This window comes from Archocentrus centrarchus, chromosome 15 (assembly GCF_007364275.1).
Source record: "Archocentrus centrarchus isolate MPI-CPG fArcCen1 chromosome 15, fArcCen1, whole genome shotgun sequence".
In the NCBI taxonomy this organism is placed as follows: Eukaryota; Metazoa; Chordata; class Actinopteri; order Cichliformes; family Cichlidae; genus Archocentrus; species Archocentrus centrarchus.
In genome coordinates, this window is record NC_044360.1 from 9816574 (window position 1) to 9835976 (window position 19403).

The 19403-nt window shown below is 39.4% G+C and overlaps 1 protein-coding gene across 1 annotated transcript; it reads left to right on the plus strand.

Moving 5' to 3' along the window:
• Positions 1–9078: 9078 nt before the first annotated feature.
• pnpt1 (polyribonucleotide nucleotidyltransferase 1) lies at positions 9079–18386 on the plus strand. The gene is made up of 28 exons (XM_030748009.1): positions 9079–9197; positions 9444–9504; positions 10056–10130; positions 10256–10361; positions 10487–10536; positions 10664–10727; positions 10831–10878; positions 10980–11093; positions 11686–11872; positions 12793–12844; positions 12944–13001; positions 13122–13218; positions 13315–13417; positions 13801–13871; positions 14394–14430; positions 14527–14593; positions 14689–14778; positions 14910–14963; positions 15463–15572; positions 15729–15800; positions 16094–16157; positions 16256–16339; positions 16434–16517; positions 16698–16804; positions 17235–17290; positions 17387–17465; positions 17560–17607; positions 17687–18386. The coding sequence occupies exons 1-28, from the start codon at positions 9079–9081 to the stop codon at positions 17840–17842; spliced, it is 2313 nt and encodes a 770-aa protein (XP_030603869.1). The 3' UTR covers positions 17843–18386.
• The last annotated feature ends 1017 nt before the right edge of the window (positions 18387–19403 follow it).

Genomic DNA, 19403 nt, shown 5'->3' on the forward strand with positions numbered 1-19403 from the left:
CAAAATGTTATGTTTGATTGTGTCTTTGCTCATATTTGTACTGTAAAAATGCCACTTGGAGACTTTTCTTTTAAACCAAATGTGCAATTACGCTAGAAATCCCTTCTAGTCCTAGATCCTAGATCTGAAGTGCTAATGCGGTCGCATACCTGTTTTATATTCAAATGTATTTAAGATCTAAGATTTAAAAGTTTGCTGTCCTTGAGCTAAGGAGCATTTTTAGTGGCATAGCTGCATTTTTCTGCATGATGCTTGGAGAACCATGATTTTATGTGGGTAAACATTCAGAAGCATGATCAGTGAGAAGAGCAGATTTAAATAAGTACAGGAAGTTTTTTTTTAATGAAAAATAACTAAATATTGACCAAATTCAGTAGAAAACTTCAATCTTGTTGATCATATTCCTCAGAATTTTAAACTGACTGATAAATGAAGCTCACCAATATTGAGAAAATTGGTTTAATTACCATTATCTTTTCTTAATCGCATTAAAATGAAAAAGGGGATTTGCTTCAGAATCTGTGCAAATCAAATCTTTTCAAATTAAACCCAACTCTTTCATTTGGCAGCCCACACACATTGCTGCTAACCCTGTCACCTCAACCGACAATTAAACACTAACGCAGATAATGAAAACCTTTCATGGTTCATGCAGCGCCTGCTTACTCACACTTTTTTACGCACTCATTTACTGTGTGGGATTAGACCTGTGGAGGATTGGATATTTTGTAAAGCTCAGTGTGTTTGTGATTGTGTGTTTGCATTTATTTCCATTAGAGTAGCTTCATTAACCTCAGACTGAAAAGTGCGCTCCTGGCTGTTTCATTAAAATCTATTATTCATGAGGCTTTTAAGAAGTTTTGTCACAAAGCAGCATCCACCTCCACCTAATGACTCAGTGATTTAACAGCACTTCTCACACACGCTCAGCGATGAAAGCCGGAAAAACTACCCAGTGGAAACCCACCAAATGCTGCAGAGCCACATGGAGACTTCTCCTGTAGCTGGTGTGAATCTAGCCAAGGAATTTTAAAAAAAGTAATAATTATGCTCAAAGACTGCCTGGCAGCTCCTCTCTCAGGAAATTCTCTTTGACGACTGTAGTTTCCTGTTAGTTATTCCACAGGAATTTACAAGACACCACAAACATTTTGATTTGGAGCTGGGCTGATTGCTTGTGGCCTTGAATGCTTGGAATGACGAATGCTGCACAGAATTTCCTCTTTCTTCAAGTAAGATGACATATAATTAGAAAAAAAGGATTATTACTATAGCTAGAAAGTGTAGTTAAGTTTTCACTGATGAGCAGAGTTGAGTATTAAATTCTGGTACAACAGGCCAGATAAATAAAAATGGGCCACCGAATGGAATATTCTGAGTTTATGGTCAACAAACTTGAAAAACATGACACTGCAAACATCAGGATTATGCTAAACTAAATGGAAATCTGGCCTGCATTTTCCATAATTCACATTTACACAATGATTGAGCATGGGACAAAAATCATTAGAAACTACACTCACCGTCCATTTATTAGTTATAACTGTTCAAATGCCAATTGATGCAAATATCATATCAGCCAGGCACAAGGAAGCAATTCAATGCATTTAGAAATGGAGACATGGTCAGAATAACCTGCTGAAGTTCAAACCGAGCATCAGAATGGGGAAGAAAGGTGATTTAAGTGCCTTTGAATGTGGCACGGTTGTTAGCACCATGAGCTGCTCTGAGTATTTAACTCTAGATTTACTGGGATTTTCCCACACAACCTCTAGCGTTTACAGAGAATTGTCCAAAAAAAGAGAAAATATCCAATGAGCGCCAGTTCTCTGGGTGACAATGGCTGGCTGATGCCAGAGGTCAGAGGATAATGGCCAGACTACTTTGAGCTGATAGTAAGGCTGGCAACAATAACTTGTTAAAGAAGTGCATCTCTGAACACACAACACACTGAACCTTGAAGGAGATGGGCTAGAAGAGCACACTGGGTGCCATTCCTGTCAAGAACAGGAAACTTAGGTTACAGTTCACAGGGGCTCATCAAAATTGGACAATAGAAAACTAGAAAAAAGTTATGGTCTGGTGAATCTCAATTTCTACAGTGACATTACAGCAAATTCTGTTGAGTAGAAATCTGGTGTAAACATCATGAAAAAAAGTTATCCATCCTGCCTTGTATCACTTGTGTTGATGTAAAGGTGTAGGGGATATTCTCTTGGCACACTTTGGACCCCTCAGTACCAACTGAACATCATTTAAACTTCAGAGCCTATCTGAGTATTGTTGCTGACCCTGTCCATCACTTTATGACCACAGAGTATCACCTCCTAATGGCTGCTTCCAGCAGGATAACATGACATGTCACAAAGTTCAAATAATCACCAGAACACAATCCATTAGAGCACCTCTGGGATGTGGTGGAAGGGGAAATTCACATCCTGGATGTACAGCCACCAAATCTGAAGCAACTGTGTGATGCTAGAATGTCAACATGGACCAAAATGTATGAGAGCTGTTCCAGCGCATATCTACAAGGAATTAAGACAATTCAGAGGGCAAAAGGGGGGTCTAACCTGATGCTAGAAGGTGTACTTAATAAAGTTTCCAGTGAGTGTTTATAGTTATCATTCATTTTCAGAATCAATTTAATGGTAATCTGCTGAGTAGTACCACTAAAAGTTAAACAAGTGTATTTGTATTTATTCCCTGTTTTGTGTCTTTGTTGTCAGATGTAGGGAAGTAAGATAGAGCCTGTTTCTATAAATGTGTGAGAATAAAGAGAATGTTTCCCCCCATTTTGTTATATGGGTATCATTAACATATCTCCATTTGATTTTTGTCAATGATAAATACTAATATACACAGCACCCCTAAAGGTTAAAAAAACACACCAGCATATCTAGCAGAGGGATACTGTAAATGTAATTCTTGTATTGTTGATAAAGTTTCTTTTATTTGGTCAAGTGGACTTTTTTCAAACCATATCAAGTATATTAAGGCATTTTGGATAAGGGTATTAAGCCACAGGAATGTGCGCATATAAAACACATATAAAACATATCATGATGGGAACAACAGCACAAAATGCATGTTTCACAATATTACTTCAGCCTTTCTAGATTAAGTAATTCAAAGATTTGACCTATATCATTATAGTGGAGGTCACTCTGGGCATCTTCTCTTTCTCTGTCTCATCATTCCACAGGAAATCAATGCCAAGTGCTCAAATCTCCAATTTGAATGATTAAGAGCCCTGTGGCACAGTCAAAAGCCTAATTGGATAACATTATATTCATAAAGATGAGTGGCTCCCAACCCTTTGCATAATGCGAATATGTTGTAAGATGCTAATGCATGTTATAGCTGTGAGAAATAAAGTATTTTTATTTTATTGAGACATTGAAGTATCACTACTGTATATCATCATATGTAGTAGTTTAATTTTTAAACTTTTGGATTTGTATTAGTTGGTTTTGCTACTTTATCTGAATAATTTACCCCACCACAGGCACAGCACAATCTGATGTTCTCATGATGAGCTTTAATGACTGCCCATAATAGGCTTGAGATCAAAAAGTATTCAGCTCTATGCGGTCCTGGCCCTGAAGCTTTATATCACATGTGTGTTTGAGAGGCTTTTGAACTCAATAGTACTGCAGGGAACCATTATTTAGGAAATCGGGATTAAAATGTAATTGAAAAAAGTTTAGTTACATTTTATCACATAAAAACAAATAAACACTGATTTTGCTGATTTAGATAGTAAGATGGAGATAAGAGGAATTGATCCCTGTAGGGAAGCTCAAAGCCTGTCCTAGACTTTGAGCTTCCCTAGGTCTCCATGTGCTGCAGAGGGCAGCACATGGAGACCTACTCTTGCTGTAAAACAGAGCCTTTGTCTTGGAGCACAGTAATGGGAGAATTCATCTAGCATGTTTATAATAGTTATAGAAATGAGAGTTCCTGAAAGTACCAGTGCAAGGACTGAAAGAACAACAGTGTTAGCCACTAACAACATCGAGCTGAACACTTCCTAATGCATGCCCTTGTAACTGTTTTTAACCTTTTTTTTTTTTTTAATTAAAACTGTTGTTCACCATCTTCATTTATCTCTGAAACTAGTCGGTGAGATGCTGAGTCAAACTTTGGTTTGACTGATCGCATCAGCATCTTGTGTATGTGTCACGCAGAGACTTTTCCCGGTCTTCTGTGAATCATCATTCATATCCAGTAAACACACACACACACACACAAGTGTGTTTTGCTATCTTTGTGGGGAATTTCCATTGACTTCCATTCATTTCTACAGCCTAAACCTAACCTTTACCCTTTTCCTAACCCTAACCATCACATACCTAACCCTAACCCTAACCTAAACTCAATTCATACCTTAGCCCTAACTCTGACCCCTGACCCAAAAACAGGGTTTCCCCTTGTGGGGACAAGGTTCCAGTCCCCACAAGGAGCAATTGGTCCCCACAACGTAGTATATGTCAGGAAAATTGTCCCCACAAGGTATTATAAACATACGCACACACACACACACACACACACACACACACACACACACACACAGAGAGAGAGAGAGAGAGAGAGGTTTTCTAATCTGCATCCAATCAATAAATTGATCCAAAAAGGACTCAAAGTGCCTTATACGACATGCTTCGTTCATCTATATTCATACAAGCACTTCTTTCTACAGCTAAGTGCTTTCTATCTAACATTCACACTTCAACGGTTGGAGAGCACCGAGGGGTTCAGTATCTTGCCTAAGGATACTTGGGCAAGCAGACTGGAGCAGTCAGGGTTTGAACCCCCAACCTTCTGTTTAGTAGGTGACCTTACCTCCTGAGCTACAGCTACAGTTAATCAGGGGCCATAACACTGACAAAGCTAACGTGCCACTGAACTGTATGCATACGTAAGTCAAAATGAATTTCTTTAGGTGTTATACATAGAAGCCATACACTGGACAAATAAGTGTTGATCTTCTATAAGGGATTTTAATACTACAAAGTCATTTAAGGAGCCAGATTGTATTTGTCCACAGTCATCTGTAATGTAGCTGCAACAGTGCAGTGTAACTATGCGCAACTGAACCATTCAAGGTGTATGCCAGGAGTGAACAAGACATCGATTCACTGACCCACACCACTAGGATCTACAGCAATGACATCAGAATGTCATTCAGACTGGAGAATTGCAGTCAGTTGGTAACAAAGAAAGGGATGGTAGTCAGAACCGAGGGGACTACACTACCAGAAGGCAAAATTGAGGACAGCTATAGGCACCTTGGAATCCCATAGGTAAATGGAGACAATGAAGAAGCTGCTAGGAAAGCTGCAGAGAGTAAGGCAAGTCCTGAATGGGAAGAATAAGATCTGGACAATCAACACCTACGCTCTGTCGATCACCAGATACCCTCCTGGGATGATAAGCTGGACAAATAAGAAGATGGAAGCCACTGACATTAAGACAAGGAAGCTCCTTACCATGCATTGGGGGTTTCACCCCAAATCCAGCACTCTGAGACTGTATGCTAAATGGAAGGAAGGAGGCCAAGAGCTAATGAGTGTCTGAACCCCTAACTGGAAGATGGGAAGAACACTGCGAGAGTGGCAATCTCTCTCTCTCTCTCTCTCTCTCATATATTTGTGCGCGGGGGTGGGTGGGGGTGTGTGTGTGTGTGTGTGTGTGTGTAGCAGTTAAATACAGTCATATAAGAGCAATGTTTACACAGTGATGATTATTAAAAATAAGTGCTCTAAGTTATAGTTAGGATAGGTTAAAACTCGCACAGGGTATTTTTCTGCATTGAGTACTTTCACTTTTACATGTAACTATTCTTTTTTGTTTTCAAATTAAGAACTCCAACATGTAATTAAGCATTTTTTCAAGCATGGTATTCATACTTTTATTTAGGTAAATGATCTAAATGAATCACAACCATCAAGCATAAAGCAACGAGCTTCCATGAGCTGCAGTTCTTCCCTGCTTTGTTCGAAGAAAGTGGGATTTCATTATGTGGATCCTTGCCATGTGCCATAATGTAATTATCACGCTTGTGACAAAGAAAATCATGCCTTGTCAGCTCAAGTACCCAAAAGCTGTCTATACATGGCTCCTGCAAGCTTATGCGTGTCCATATCAGTCAAATCAATTATTGGCTTTTCACTTACACAAAGAATAAACGCTGAGATGTTTTTAAACACAAAGGAAGGACTGCAAGTAACCACCACTTCTCTCATGGTGAAAAATAGAAAAAAAATGTTGCAGTATTTTAAAAGCAGTGACAGTGAATTAAAAGATTTCACGTGACAATAAAGATCCTTTCAGTGAAGGTGTGCAGGTTTTTAGGATGACTCAAAATGATTGCCAAGGAGCCAGAAAAACCTCAGTTCTCACCCCTGCTGAAGCTCCTGTTGATTCTGCATGTGTGTTCATGTGTGTAACAGAGTTCAGTATGGAGTTAATGCAGGCTGTTCTGTTGTCCCCTCCTGATACAACGCAGCATGAAAATCACAAACCCACATAATCCTCTTGTGTCCTGAAGTGATTGAGAGACAAATACACACTAGCACATGCTCAAAAAAACCTGTTTGTATTTTTATCATTTACATGATCACCACGCATGAAGACCAGATACTGTGTCTTAAAGTAGTTTTCCAATTTTCTTGAAATGTATGACTGATATTATGCTTTGACTTTTTTTTTATCTTGTCAGTTACAACCATAGATCAATCAAATGGATTATCTTTATACAGTTCTGGGGCCACAGAGGTCCCTGCAGGATGGATGATTTAATGACTGATTAATATAGACTGGCAGTTAACAGATATCCAACTTGTTTGTCAATAGACATTTACATTTCTCCAAAAAGTAAAGCCTCTTCAAGGCAAACAGCACACCATCTTCCTCTCAGTTATTTATGACCCATGTAGTCCTCCAGAAAACACTAACTGGTCCATTACACAGCAATAGTTTGTAGCTCTGCGTGGTATAAATGTGATCTGGAGCCATGGAAACAAGATAACACTGGTAGAAACCTTAGTAATAATGGGAATGAGAGCTTATGTGTTTCAGTGTGTGTGTGCCTGTGTGAAATCCTGCTGCTCAGTCCTGCAATTAGCTGCTGTGTGTGCGTGTGCGCGTATGTGTGAAAGTAATGCCTAGAGATGCTGTTAATACTTCATCTGTTGCCATAACAACTGCAGCAGGCTCAGTGTTGGCAAGCTGTCTCACTGACTGACTGGAAGGCTGTTGGCTGGTAAACAAACTTCAGGACTGATCGTGTGATCTGGAGGCGAGGTCATTGATTTATTGCTTGATGTACTGACTGATGACCAGACAGGCTGTATGAATCTTTTACTGCAAGATTTCAGATTTCCAGAAGTTACTCTTCCTGAGCAAAGACAACTTTCTGAGTGTGCAAGAGAAACAGATGCAAGCATTTTTTTCTCATCTGCTGTGAAATATGATTTAGTAATATAGACCTGTTTCACAGTGACGTGGTTGGTGGTTGAGCAAAAGAAAATGTCTGCACAATTTGTTAAAAAAAACCCAACATCTTTCTACGGTGACTACATATTCCTTAACATGGAAAAAACAAAGGAGATGGTGATGGATTTCAGAAAACCCAGGCCTACAGTCCACTGACCATCAACGTGGCCACTGTAGAGAGGGTCAGCAGTGTCAAGTTTTTTGGAGTCCACCTGGCAGAGGACTTGACCTTCACCACCAGTCCTGCAGCCATGGTCAAGAAGGTCCGACAGCGGCTCCACCCACTTAGGAGACTCAGGAAGGCAGGTCTTCCCACCATCCAACTGACCACCTTCTATAGGGGCACCATCTAGAGCACTATGACCTACAGCCTCACCTCCTGGTTTGGCAGCTGGAAAAACTATGAGAAACATCAGCTGACTAGGTTGGTGAAGATGGCCAGAAGGATCATAGTTGCCCCCCTCCCCTTGCTGCTTGACATCTACAGTGAGCGCTGCATCCATAGACCCTTACCACCCATCTCTCAGCCTGTTCTCCCTCCTACCACCTGGGAGAAGGTTCAGGACCATCAGCTGTGGATCCAGCAGCCTTTTCATTAGCTTATTTCCACAGGCTGTAAGAACACTAAACAAACTATGCCAACCATGTCGTTTTTGTTGTACCTCGGAACTGCAGAAATGACAATAAAGAATATTGTATTAGACTTGTTATCATTTTAATCCTGACATCTAGTGGTAAGAATTTAAAATTGCATTTTAGTGACGCAACAAAAATAAAACTGAGGATGGATTATCACCCTGAAAAAAAATACGACTTTTTCAGATATCTCCAGATTCTCTCCACAATCACTTTGAACATAACAGTAGAAATAAAACAGACCTTCATAACCCAATATTGAACATATTTGTTGGTGCTTGCGGGAGCCATCTCTAACAAGATGGCAAAAAACAAACAAACAAAAAATAAATACATTAAAATAATAACAATAAAAAAACTTCGGAATACATTAAACTTTGACAAACTCTTCATTATTTTGTATGTGCAATTTATCTCTCCCCAAATATACAACGTTCCCATATTCTGTAAAACCCGATAGAAGAAGATATGCCATTGTGCCTGTCTTGATGTTTGCCTTGTAACATAAACCGCGGACTGAAAATAAAGAATTTTTGAAACAAAGTAATCAAGCATCAAGGAGATAAAAGTAGGAAAAAAACCTATAAAAATGCACCACTCACATCAAACCTATGAGCTTTCTTAAGATTATTACTCATTAAAAATAAACAAGCAACTTATTAATGACTTAAACAGATTTGAACGCACGTAGATAAAATAATAATAATAATAATAAATTGACAAGGATAACTGCTTTCTGAACCAGATCAAGCGGAACTGTTTTTCACCGGATGGTAGGACACTTGGATGTGACACACTCGCTTCGCTCGGTCCAATCAGAAGACGCGGCTTCCTCACGTAATTCCGTACATGTGACGAGCTGTCATGGACGCCTCCTCGCTCGCATCCCAACTGTAAAGCCTCTGACTGAGCGCGGGTATTTTTGTTGTTTGCTGGTTAAATATGAGGTACCTGCTCCGGCTGGGGCGCTCGTTCGCCCGCCTTCATGTCCGTTTATGTCACCAGAGTATTTACAGCCGCCATACCAACCTATGCAGAGTGGGAGTGGAACTCGGAGAGAAGTGAGTGGACTTTCCCAGCTTCAATTCTCTTCCATGAACTGTGAACTAGAGCGAGGGGAGATGGTTCCTCTACCTGCTGTCACTGTGCTTTTAGTCCCTTTCACTCGTGTAGGCTTTAACAAAGAGAAAGAACAGACAGCTGCAGGTGCATTATTACATGCAGCGGGCAACTAATGCACTGACAGCAACGACAGTAGTTCAATATCATTGAAAATGTAATGTGTTCTGTTCTTGTTGTTTTTGTAGGAAACTTGAAATCTCTTCAGGGAGGTTTGCCAGATTTGCTGATGGATCTGCTGTAGTACAGGTACAGAAGTATTCTCTGATTTCCTTTTGCCTTATCTTTTTGCTTCTTTGTGTATTTTTTCTACTGCTGCTTCTGTCTACTTCTCCTCTTGTTGTGGAAAATAATTATACAGCAGACACAGCTTTCTTAGCAGAAGATCTTTATTACAGAATAGCAAAGCACGAGTCATCAGCATACAGAGAATCATCACTTTTATACAGGAATCCTACCAAGAAAACATCCTTCCAGCTGGTAACAACCAGTCTGTTGGATACATTGTGGAGCCTTCCAGGAAGAATACTGGACCTGTATTTGTGCTAGTTTAATTAAATATTAGTTTATTTAGTATTACAAATCATCTGCATGTTGAGAACTTTTTAAAAACACATAGAAAAGACGGAATAATGCAGAACCTATACGGAGGCCTGTATTGCTTGAGGTCATGTGTTCACCTCATAATCCACTTCTGTGGCTGCTTATTTAAACTGAATGAAGAAGACTTATGAATAAAAAGAAAAAGTTGTTCTGTAGATTTAAATGGTGACCTCTCCTACCTTTTCCTTTGCCTGTAGCTGGGAGATACCTCTGTGATGGTAACCGCTGTGAGCAAAACCAAACCTTCTCCTTCTCAGTTCATGCCGCTTGTGGTACGTCAGTTTTTTTACAACCATGTTCTAAGTGAATTTGGTTAAAGTTTCAGACCTTACGAATCCTCAATGTAAGGAGTGATTTCTTGGTTTTCTATTGATTTAATATCCTCTTCAATTTACAGGTGGACTACAGACAGAAAGCGGCAGCTGCTGGTCGGATTCCCACCAACTACCTGAGGCGAGAACTGGGCACCACCGACAATGAGATCCTCACCAGCAGACTTATCGGTGAGTTGATGAGATATGCATTGTTATACGGTGTGTGTAGCATTGTAGCAGGTCTGCATTGTAGGTTTACTTTAAGTAGATTTAACTTCAGTACTTGGACTAACTTTCACGTTTGTTTGGCTCAGATCGTTCGATTAGACCACTTTTCCCTCCTGGTTATTTCTACGATACTCAGGTAAGTTCAGTTTTAAACACTTTTCACTATTATGTGGTGACATTGTTGCCACATTTTCCTTTTGCTTGCACAACGGTGATGTTCTTGTGAGGCTGCCTTCCATGTTAATGTATGTTCACTCCTGAAGATCCTCTGTAACCTGCTAGCAGTTGATGGCGTCAATGATCCAGATGTGCTGGCTATTAATGCAGGTGAGGTAAATCTAAGCTACAGAGATTTTTTTTTATATATATATAGAGCATAGCTTTTTTTGTTTTATATCCTTGGGTAAATAATTATATTCTGCCATTAAAGCTTCTGCTGCCTTGGCCCTGTCTGACATCCCCTGGCATGGACCAGTAGGTGAGAAATATTTTGATTTATTGACCCTCACTTCACTTTCAGTTTCTGGGACATTATTGTTTACCTCCAGCTTGGAGCTACTTATGTTATTGTGTGTGCAGGTGCTGTGCGTGTGGGCATGGTAAATGGAGAGTTGCTGGTCAACCCCACGAGGGCAGAGATGGCTTCTAGCAGTCTTAACCTGATAGTGGCCGGAGCTCCCAGCAGTCAAGTGGGTAAGTTAGTAACTGGTGTGTGATAACCAGCAGAATCTGGTGCTTACAGCTGCGTGTAGATAAGTTGCTAAGTTTAGGATTCAAGCAATAATTAATGAGATTGATAACATAGTAACATGTCAGACTGTGGATTTAAAAAAAAAAAAATCTAAATCAGTTAAAATGTAATAAAACATGTTCATGAGACCAGAGTCAGAGGCTTTGGAATGATCTTCCCGAGGAGATAAGGCTTGCAGAATCATTGACTTCCTTTATTTATTAAGTTGATTTTATGTAAATTGTCTTGTTCCTGTCTCTTATTGTTATTCCTTTATGGACATTTATATTGACATTTCTTTTCTTTTTTTTTTCTTTTTTCTTTTTGCATCTTTCACTGAATTTTACCTTGGTTTCATTTAGCTCTTTTTGGCCTAAGTGTTTGGCTTTTTGTATTAATTCAGCTTCTGGGTGTCATGTTTTTGCTGACTGCTACTTCATAAACGTTAGTCTTTAAAGGTGCTGTATGAAATGAGGTTATTACAGTTTCTTTATTCAGCCTCCCCGATTCCTGTCTTGGATACCTTCATATAGCTCGTGTTTCTCTGTCTGCCAGTTATGATTGAAGCATCAGCCGAGAACGTGCTGCAGCAGGACTTCCTCCATGCTGTGAAGGTGGGAGTCAAACACACTCAGCAAATCATACATGCCATCCAGCAGCTGGCACGAGAGCAGAAGGTGACCAAGCGCGCTCCGGTCAAGATATTCTCAGCCCCAGCGGACATGGTGGAACATGTTCGGAAGTAAGAACAGAGCTCAAACTGAGAGTGATGGAGGGAAGGGATGCTGGGAATTTAGCTGTGGATTTTGACGTGATTTATTTAATAACAAGAAGCACTCCAAGAGCACAGATCTCTGTCAAGGCAGCTCACTCTCTGGGCAGTATTTACTTTTAATCGAATAATACTGTATTTTGTATTTATTCATTTTGGTTTCTTTGTTCTTTTTAAAGGTACTTTGAGAAGTTTGTAGTGCAGTAAACATCAGATAAGGGTAGCATAACAGATGTTTTCTTTGATTACACAAACATTGTGTTAGGAGTAGGTAATAGGTAGTGATTTGTAAGTAACTGGACATTAATAAATTGAGCTTATTATATAATTTTATACTGCAGTATATTTCTAACGTTGGATGCAATCTATAATATGATATTTAGAATCCCCATATACAGCATCACTTCCTAAATTTTGCCAATGCAAACAAAGGCAGTAGAATTTTAATTTTAAGCATAGTTTTAAAGATAAAAGAATGAAAGTCTGACCTTATTAGAACATAATGCTCATATGTTATCAATACAAAAAAAAGGCAGTGAGAAACATAGTTTTTAAATAGCTCTATTTAGCATTATCAGCTCAATCTATTGACCTTGAAGGAAAGGTCAGAGGTCAAATGTGACATGATAATTTAAATCTTTATGCGGTACTTTCTGTATGTTGATAACACACACACCACACTTATAAGAATTGTAGTTTGTATTATAAGACTTTTTGTCAATTTTTGATGAACAAATCATTAAGTTGACCTTGAAGACCTTGGGGACCTTGGGGGGGGCTGTAAGCCAGATTTTAATGGATTGTTAACGTGACCCCGCTGCTGAGAAAAATAGGACTCATGTTGTTATAGCGCTCAATAATTTCTGGCTTTTCCTTTTTTCCTGTTGCAGATTAGCTTCTGAGAGAATCTATGCTGTTTTTACTGATTATTCACACGACAAGGTAAAGCCTACTATCTTTATTCAGCATTCTGCTTCAGTTTATGTGTCACAGAGGTTTACTGTTATTTGTAAAGAGATAATAATCTCATCATAATCTTAGATTTCAAGAGATGAAGCGATCAACAAAATTCGTCTGGAAACTGAAGAGGAATTAAAAGGTATCACACCTTCAAAGTTGTGGTGCACAAAGAATTTTAAACTATGCTTCAGATGTTGCAAATATTTTTATTTGCTATGTTTCAGTTCAATCAATGTCAATTGATGTCTTTGATTTATAGAAAAATTCCCTCAGGCTGAGCCCTTTGAAGTCGTTGAATCCTTTAACACCGTGAGCAAAGAAATCTTCCGTAATTTAGTGCTCAATGAGTACAGGAGGTAAGCACTTTCTGTAGTGGGTGTATATTCTGATGTCTTATTATCTTGGTTTATAAGTTATGCAAACATTGTCTGTTTTCCATTTTGTGTATTTAGGTGTGATGGAAGAGAGCTGACTGGTTTAAGAAACATTTCTTGTGGCATAGACCTGTTTAAGCCGCTGCATGGCTCAGCTCTGTTTCAAAGAGGACAAACACAGGTATGCTTAAAGCACAAAAAGTCAATAGAAATCATAGTTCATTTGGAAAATAAGTTTTGTTTAGAGTGCCACTGTGGTCAAAATTCATTTAAGGGACTGAAGATGTTTGTGATTGTTCCTAGAGTTTTGAAAGGAAAAATATTGCAGGTTTGACAATAAATGTAACAACAGAAAGAAGAACACTGAAGTAGGTTTGATTCCATAGTCAAAATAAGTGGGTATAACAGTAAAATGGCTGTTATACAGGAGCACTGAAGCATGATGAGTTTACATAAAGTAAAGACTATGATTCTGGGTTACCAGGTACCAGTCTGTGTTTAGAATTCCTCTAAAGTCCTGATAACGTTAGCCGTAACAAACTCATTCTCCTCTGCTCCGTGTAGGTTCTGTGCAGCGTCACGTTTGATTCCCTTGAATCCAGCATCAAAGCAGATATTATCACTACAGCTTTGAGGTAAAACAGTCACAACACATGGAATCACACGATCATGGATTTGTTTGTTCGGTGGCAGTGCACATTTTTCCGTCATTGCTGTTAATGCGTCAATGTTAGTCAAAAGGCTAATTTTCAGCTGTTGTCCCTCGGTTAGATGTTGCGTTAGTCATGTAAACAAAGTAAAACCAACAATATGTGAAAGTGGAATAGGACAAATGGTGTCTACATCCTGTGAATATTTTCAGGAGAGTTCCCAGTGTTGGCTCTTATTTCTTCAAGGTTATTAAATTACATTTCAGCACTCCCATGTCATTTCTGAATACTATGAGCTTCAGAGCAGTGTTTTGTGGGGAAAAGCCTAAATTATACACAGATACATGTAGTATGTAGTATTGAAAAAGGAAACTGGTGGGGTCATTGTTCAGTAACTTTCGAGGCATGTATTTCACAAGATAGTTATGAATTGTGAAGACACTGCCGGACTTCACCAACATCTGCACTCCTGTGATGCATACTTTAACTCCTCATTTCTTTTTGCAGTGGAATCAAAGACAAAAACTTCATGCTTCATTATGAAGTAAGTAAAATCCCGTTTTGGTCTCATAGTTAATCAAATATGTGATTCTTGTTGTTTTGAAATGGATCTTTAAAATTAACTTTCCCTTTCTTTCAGTTCCCTCCATATGCAACCAATGAGACTGGAAAGATAGGAGGCCTCAACAGGAGAGAGCTTGGGCATGGTTTGTTTACCTTTTACAACCTCTGCTTGTATTCAGTGTCTGCTAATCCCGCATTTCCATCAAGAATCTTTTGTGCATTGTTTGCTTTTTTCCAGGGGCTCTGGCTGAGAAAGCTCTGAGACCAGTCATTCCTAAAGACTTCCCTTTCACCATCAGGGTCACAGCTGAGGTGCTGGAGTCTAACGGTGAGTGTGGGGGCACACTTTCGTAAGTTGCGAAATAAAAGCAATCAAAATCCATTCGTTGTCTTGCCAGTTTAAGACAGAAATCCAGGGTTACAGTGACTGTGAGCTCTTATTTCTCCATATCTTCTCAGGATCCTCCTCAATGGCTTCAGCATGTGCAGGCAGCCTCGCTCTTATGGATGCAGGTACTGTTTATAATTCTGAGTTAAAAAAAACTTTATTACCCAAATTATGTAATAAATACTCACCAAACCATAAAAGAAACAGTAAAGAATTTTTATAAGGTGTGATCAGGAAGTTACTGGAAGTGGAAGGGCCTCTTTAAAAGTAACCTGTATGGAGGGTCATCCCTGGCAAGTATGGGATTTCTTTCGGAGCAATTTAAAAATAGCAGCAGTTCTGGAAGTGGTCAGGAGGTGCACAAAGAGGTGACCTTGAATGGGAGATTGGCCAGATTTAAAGCAGGTACAGTTTTTATTTTTATGGGCCTGTTCATTGTAACTTCTTCGTCACACCTTGTAGATTTTCTCCAAAAAAAAAAAAAATGTTATTAGGGATTTTAAAGTAAACAAACACAACTATTTAAACATGGTTAGCATAGGATTAATTTTACCTCAGTGTTTCTGGTCACATAATATGTGATGTGATAATATTTAGCTAGTATGTCTAAATCTGTGTTGCCAGGTGTGCCCATCTCTTCTGCTGTGGCAGGTGTAGCCATTGGCCTCATCTCCAAGCCCAACCCAGAGAAACCTGCTGAGATAGAAGACTACAGATTACTAACAGACATTCTGGTATGTACAGTACAATTATTGCTTGTTTGTGGCCAGTTATTATCACTAACAATTGGAAGAAAGACTGTAGTTGAATCCTCAAAATGCTATAACAGATGTTACTGCTGGTTTATATGACAGATGTTGAATATGAGCTTGTAACTGTTTCATAAACAGGGAATAGAGGATTACCTGGGAGATATGGACTTCAAACTGGCGGGAACAAACAAGGGCATCACTGCTTTACAGGTACTTGGGAAGAAAAATTAAATAAATATAACTGAAGGGACATCACTTTTTTATAGAAATATAACTATAGTTGGTGTTATGTAAAACATTAAAGAAGAGAGCAGTATAGATTTAGAGCTTTATTTCAAAAGCTGTTTGTTTTTAAATACATGAAGCAATTTCTTATTTATTATAAGACAATGCTGTCACTTTAACAGCCAGTCAAACAGGAATTTTTTTAGTACAAACATTGTTCTGCTATGAAATAAAAGGTCAAAAGTAAGCTGAAGATGAACTCTTTATTTTACCTCCAGGCTGATGTGAAGATTCCTGGGTTGCCTCTGAGGGTGGTCATGGAGGCCATCCAACAGGCTACAGGTAGACCCAAAATTGAAAAATATACTTTTTTTAAAATGTATTTATTGTGATTTTTTTTTTTTTTTTGCGGCATTTGCTTCAGTGTTTTTGTGTTCCAGTGGCAAAGAAGGAAATCTTGGGCATCATGAACAAGTGCATCACAAAACCCAGAGAGAACAGAAAAGAGAATGGACCTATTGTTGGTAGGTTATGTTTGAATATATGCAGAAAGAAGTGTATTTAAAGAAAATTTCAAACATGACATGTTCCGATATGCGATGTGGTTTCTGCCTTCAGAAAATGTCCGGGTGCCTGTCTCAAGACGGGCTCGCTTTGTCGGTCCCGGAGGCTATAACCTCCGCAGGCTTCAAGCTCAAACAGGTAATGTATAAGTAATAAAAAAGTAATAAAAAAATGTGATGTCGTTGGCGGTGACCTGATGCTAACCAAGCAGCACACAGAAAATTTTTTTCTCTCTCTCTCTCTTTTTTTTCTTTTTTCATAATAGAAACTGTTGTGCAGAATATAAAGACATCACCATATTTTCTTCTTTTTCTTAAGGTGTGACAATAAGTCAGGTAGACGAAGAGACTTTTTCTGTGTTCGCTCCAACACCAGGAGCCATGAATGAAGCCCAACACTTCATCAGTGAGATCTGCAAAGATGATGTGAGTCTCCCCCACTTTTAATAATCTTGATAGTAACAGTCTTTCTTTATTCAGCACGTTTTGAAACTTGTGCTTTACAAAGAACCCAAGACAAATGAAAGAGCAATATAGTACAGAGTTTATGCCAGATAGCATTTAAACAGAGAAATAAAAGCTGATCAGTGCAATCAAGTAAAACCAGGAAGACTCTCAGACAGAAGTGTGTCTTAAGAGTAGATGGAAAAGCTGTCCCTAGCTTTGGGGCTCTGACAGCAAATATAGAGGATGCTGCATGTTTTGATGCACATTTGTAAACTCATGGCTGCAACAGTAGTTTATATCAGAATGCAAATACATTATCTACATAAACAAATTGAAACATTAAGGCCATGTAGTTATATACACTCATACTGTATGTACATGAAACTGTGTGTATTTCTTTGTTTTGCAGCAAGAGCAGCAGCTGGAGTTTGGTGCTATCTATACTGCCACCATCACAGAAATAAGGTAACCTAAACTGTTTGCTTTGGTTATTTCCCCACATTTGGAAACTGATTCCAAGCATTCATATAGCTCCGATATTCTTCTGCTCTTCTGCTTTAGGGACATTGGTGTGATGGTGAAACTTTATCCCAACATGACTCCTGTCCTGCTGCACAACTCGCAGCTGGATCACAAACGGGTTTGTAAACTTGTCTGCGTAAACGGGTTCACTTTGAGCCTGTGTTTGATGGTAGAATTTCTACTTAAGTCACTACTTTTTATGTTCCTTTTAGATCAAACATCCAAGTGCTTTGGGCTTAGAGGTGGGACAAGAGATACAGGTGTGTCTCAGTTACTGCAGTCATGGCATTGTTTATTTCAGTCTGAACTGCTTGTATCTAAATCGTATTGTGCTAACAGGTCAAGTATTTTGGACGGGACCCAACAGACGGCAGAATGAGGCTTTCGCGGAAGGTTCTCCAGTCTCCTGCTGCAAGTGTCGTTAAGACACTAAGTGAGAAACAGAGCATCTCCATGGGTTCAAGCAACAGCCACACAACCAGTACAGATTCATGACACTCCTCCACGACAGCCTAACTTCTGGCTTTTCTGTCAGAGTAGACTTGGACTGAGAAGATCCTTTCCTTCCTTTTTCAAGCAACAGTTATGAACTGAAAAAGTGCTGTACATAAAGAAGGTTACTCAGCTGCTGTGAGTATGGATGTGGCTAAAATGCTGCTTGTCCCGCTGACATCGTGCCTCAGAGAAATTGCACAAACTGAGTGATGGATAACAAAGATGAGGAGGCAAACGTTTTCAAATAAATTCATGTGTACCCTTTTCATGTTCTGTTTTCTGACTGTATGAAGCAGTAAATGGTAAGACATTTCTGGCATTACACAGCAACAATGCATCTGTTATTTACGTGTAATAATGTTGCCTCTTGAGGAATGAGATCAAGATATGGACAAAGAAAGGCAAGTGGGTGAAGTGTAAGAGAGAAGTGTTTTGTTAAATTTATCTTTATATGATGTCATATTTATATTATATGTGAGTAACTAATATGTAAATAAAAACCCAGCCACAAGCGGGCCACAAGCCACTGTAGTCCTAGTGCCTTCTCCAAGCTCAGATACACTATATTGCCAAAAGTATTCACTCACCCATTCAAATTATTGAAATCAGGTGTTCCAATCACTTCCGTGGCCACAGGTGTATAAAAGCAAGCATGCAGACTGCTTCTACAAACATTTGTAAAAGAATAGGTCACTGTCAGGAGCTCAGTGAATTCCAGTGTGCCACTGTGATGCAGTTGTGAAATTTCCTCACTATTAAATATTTCACAGTCAAGTGATAGTGGGATTATAATGAAGTGGAAGTGATTGGGAACAACAAGAACTCATCCACAAAGTGGTAGGCCACGTAAAATGACAGAGCGGGGTCAGGGGATGCTGAGGTGCATAGTGCAAAGAGGTCACCAACTCTCTACAGGTCAATCGCTGCAGACCTCCAAACTTCATGTGGCCTTCAGATTAGCTCAGGAACAGTGCGTACAGAGGTTCAGGGAATGGGCTTCCATGGCAGAGCAGCTGCACCTAAGCCTTACATCACCAAGCACAATGCAAAGCGTCAGATGCAGTGGCGTAAAGCACACCACCATTGGACTCTAGAGCAGTGGAGACATGTTCTCCGATGGATGAGTCTGGGTATGGCGGTTGCCAGGAGCACAGTACTTGTCTGACTGCATTGTGCCAAATGTAAAGTTTGGTGGAGGGGGAGATGGTGTGGGGTTGTTTTTCAGGAGTTGGGTTCAGCCACTTAGGTCCAGTGAAAAGAACTCTTAATGCTTCAGCATACCAAGACATTTTGGACAATTTAATGCTCCCAACTTTGTGGGAACAGTTTGAGGATGGCCCCTTCTTGTTCCAATATGACTGTGCACCAGTGCACAAACATATGGACATCCATGGTGTGGAAGAACTTGACTGCTCTACACAGAGTCCTGACTTCAACCTGATAGAACAGGTTGAAGTCTATCAGGATGAATTAGAGCAAAATCTGCACCAAGATCAGTCTGTGACCTCACAAACACACTTCTGGAAGAGTGGTCAAAAAATTCTTTCCCACACTCCTAAAC

Excerpts from the sequence above, each read along its gene's own strand:
- pnpt1 (XM_030748009.1), top strand. The coding sequence starts at position 9,079 with ATGAGGTACCTGCTCCGGCTGGGGCGCTCGTTCGCCCGCCTTCATGTC. Across the intron at positions 13,872-14,393 it reads ATTATCACTACAGCTTTGAG|TGGAATCAAAGACAAAAACT; the intron begins GTAAAACAGTCA and ends TTCTTTTTGCAG. Across the intron at positions 14,964-15,462 it reads CCTCGCTCTTATGGATGCAG|GTGTGCCCATCTCTTCTGCT; the intron begins GTACTGTTTATA and ends CTGTGTTGCCAG.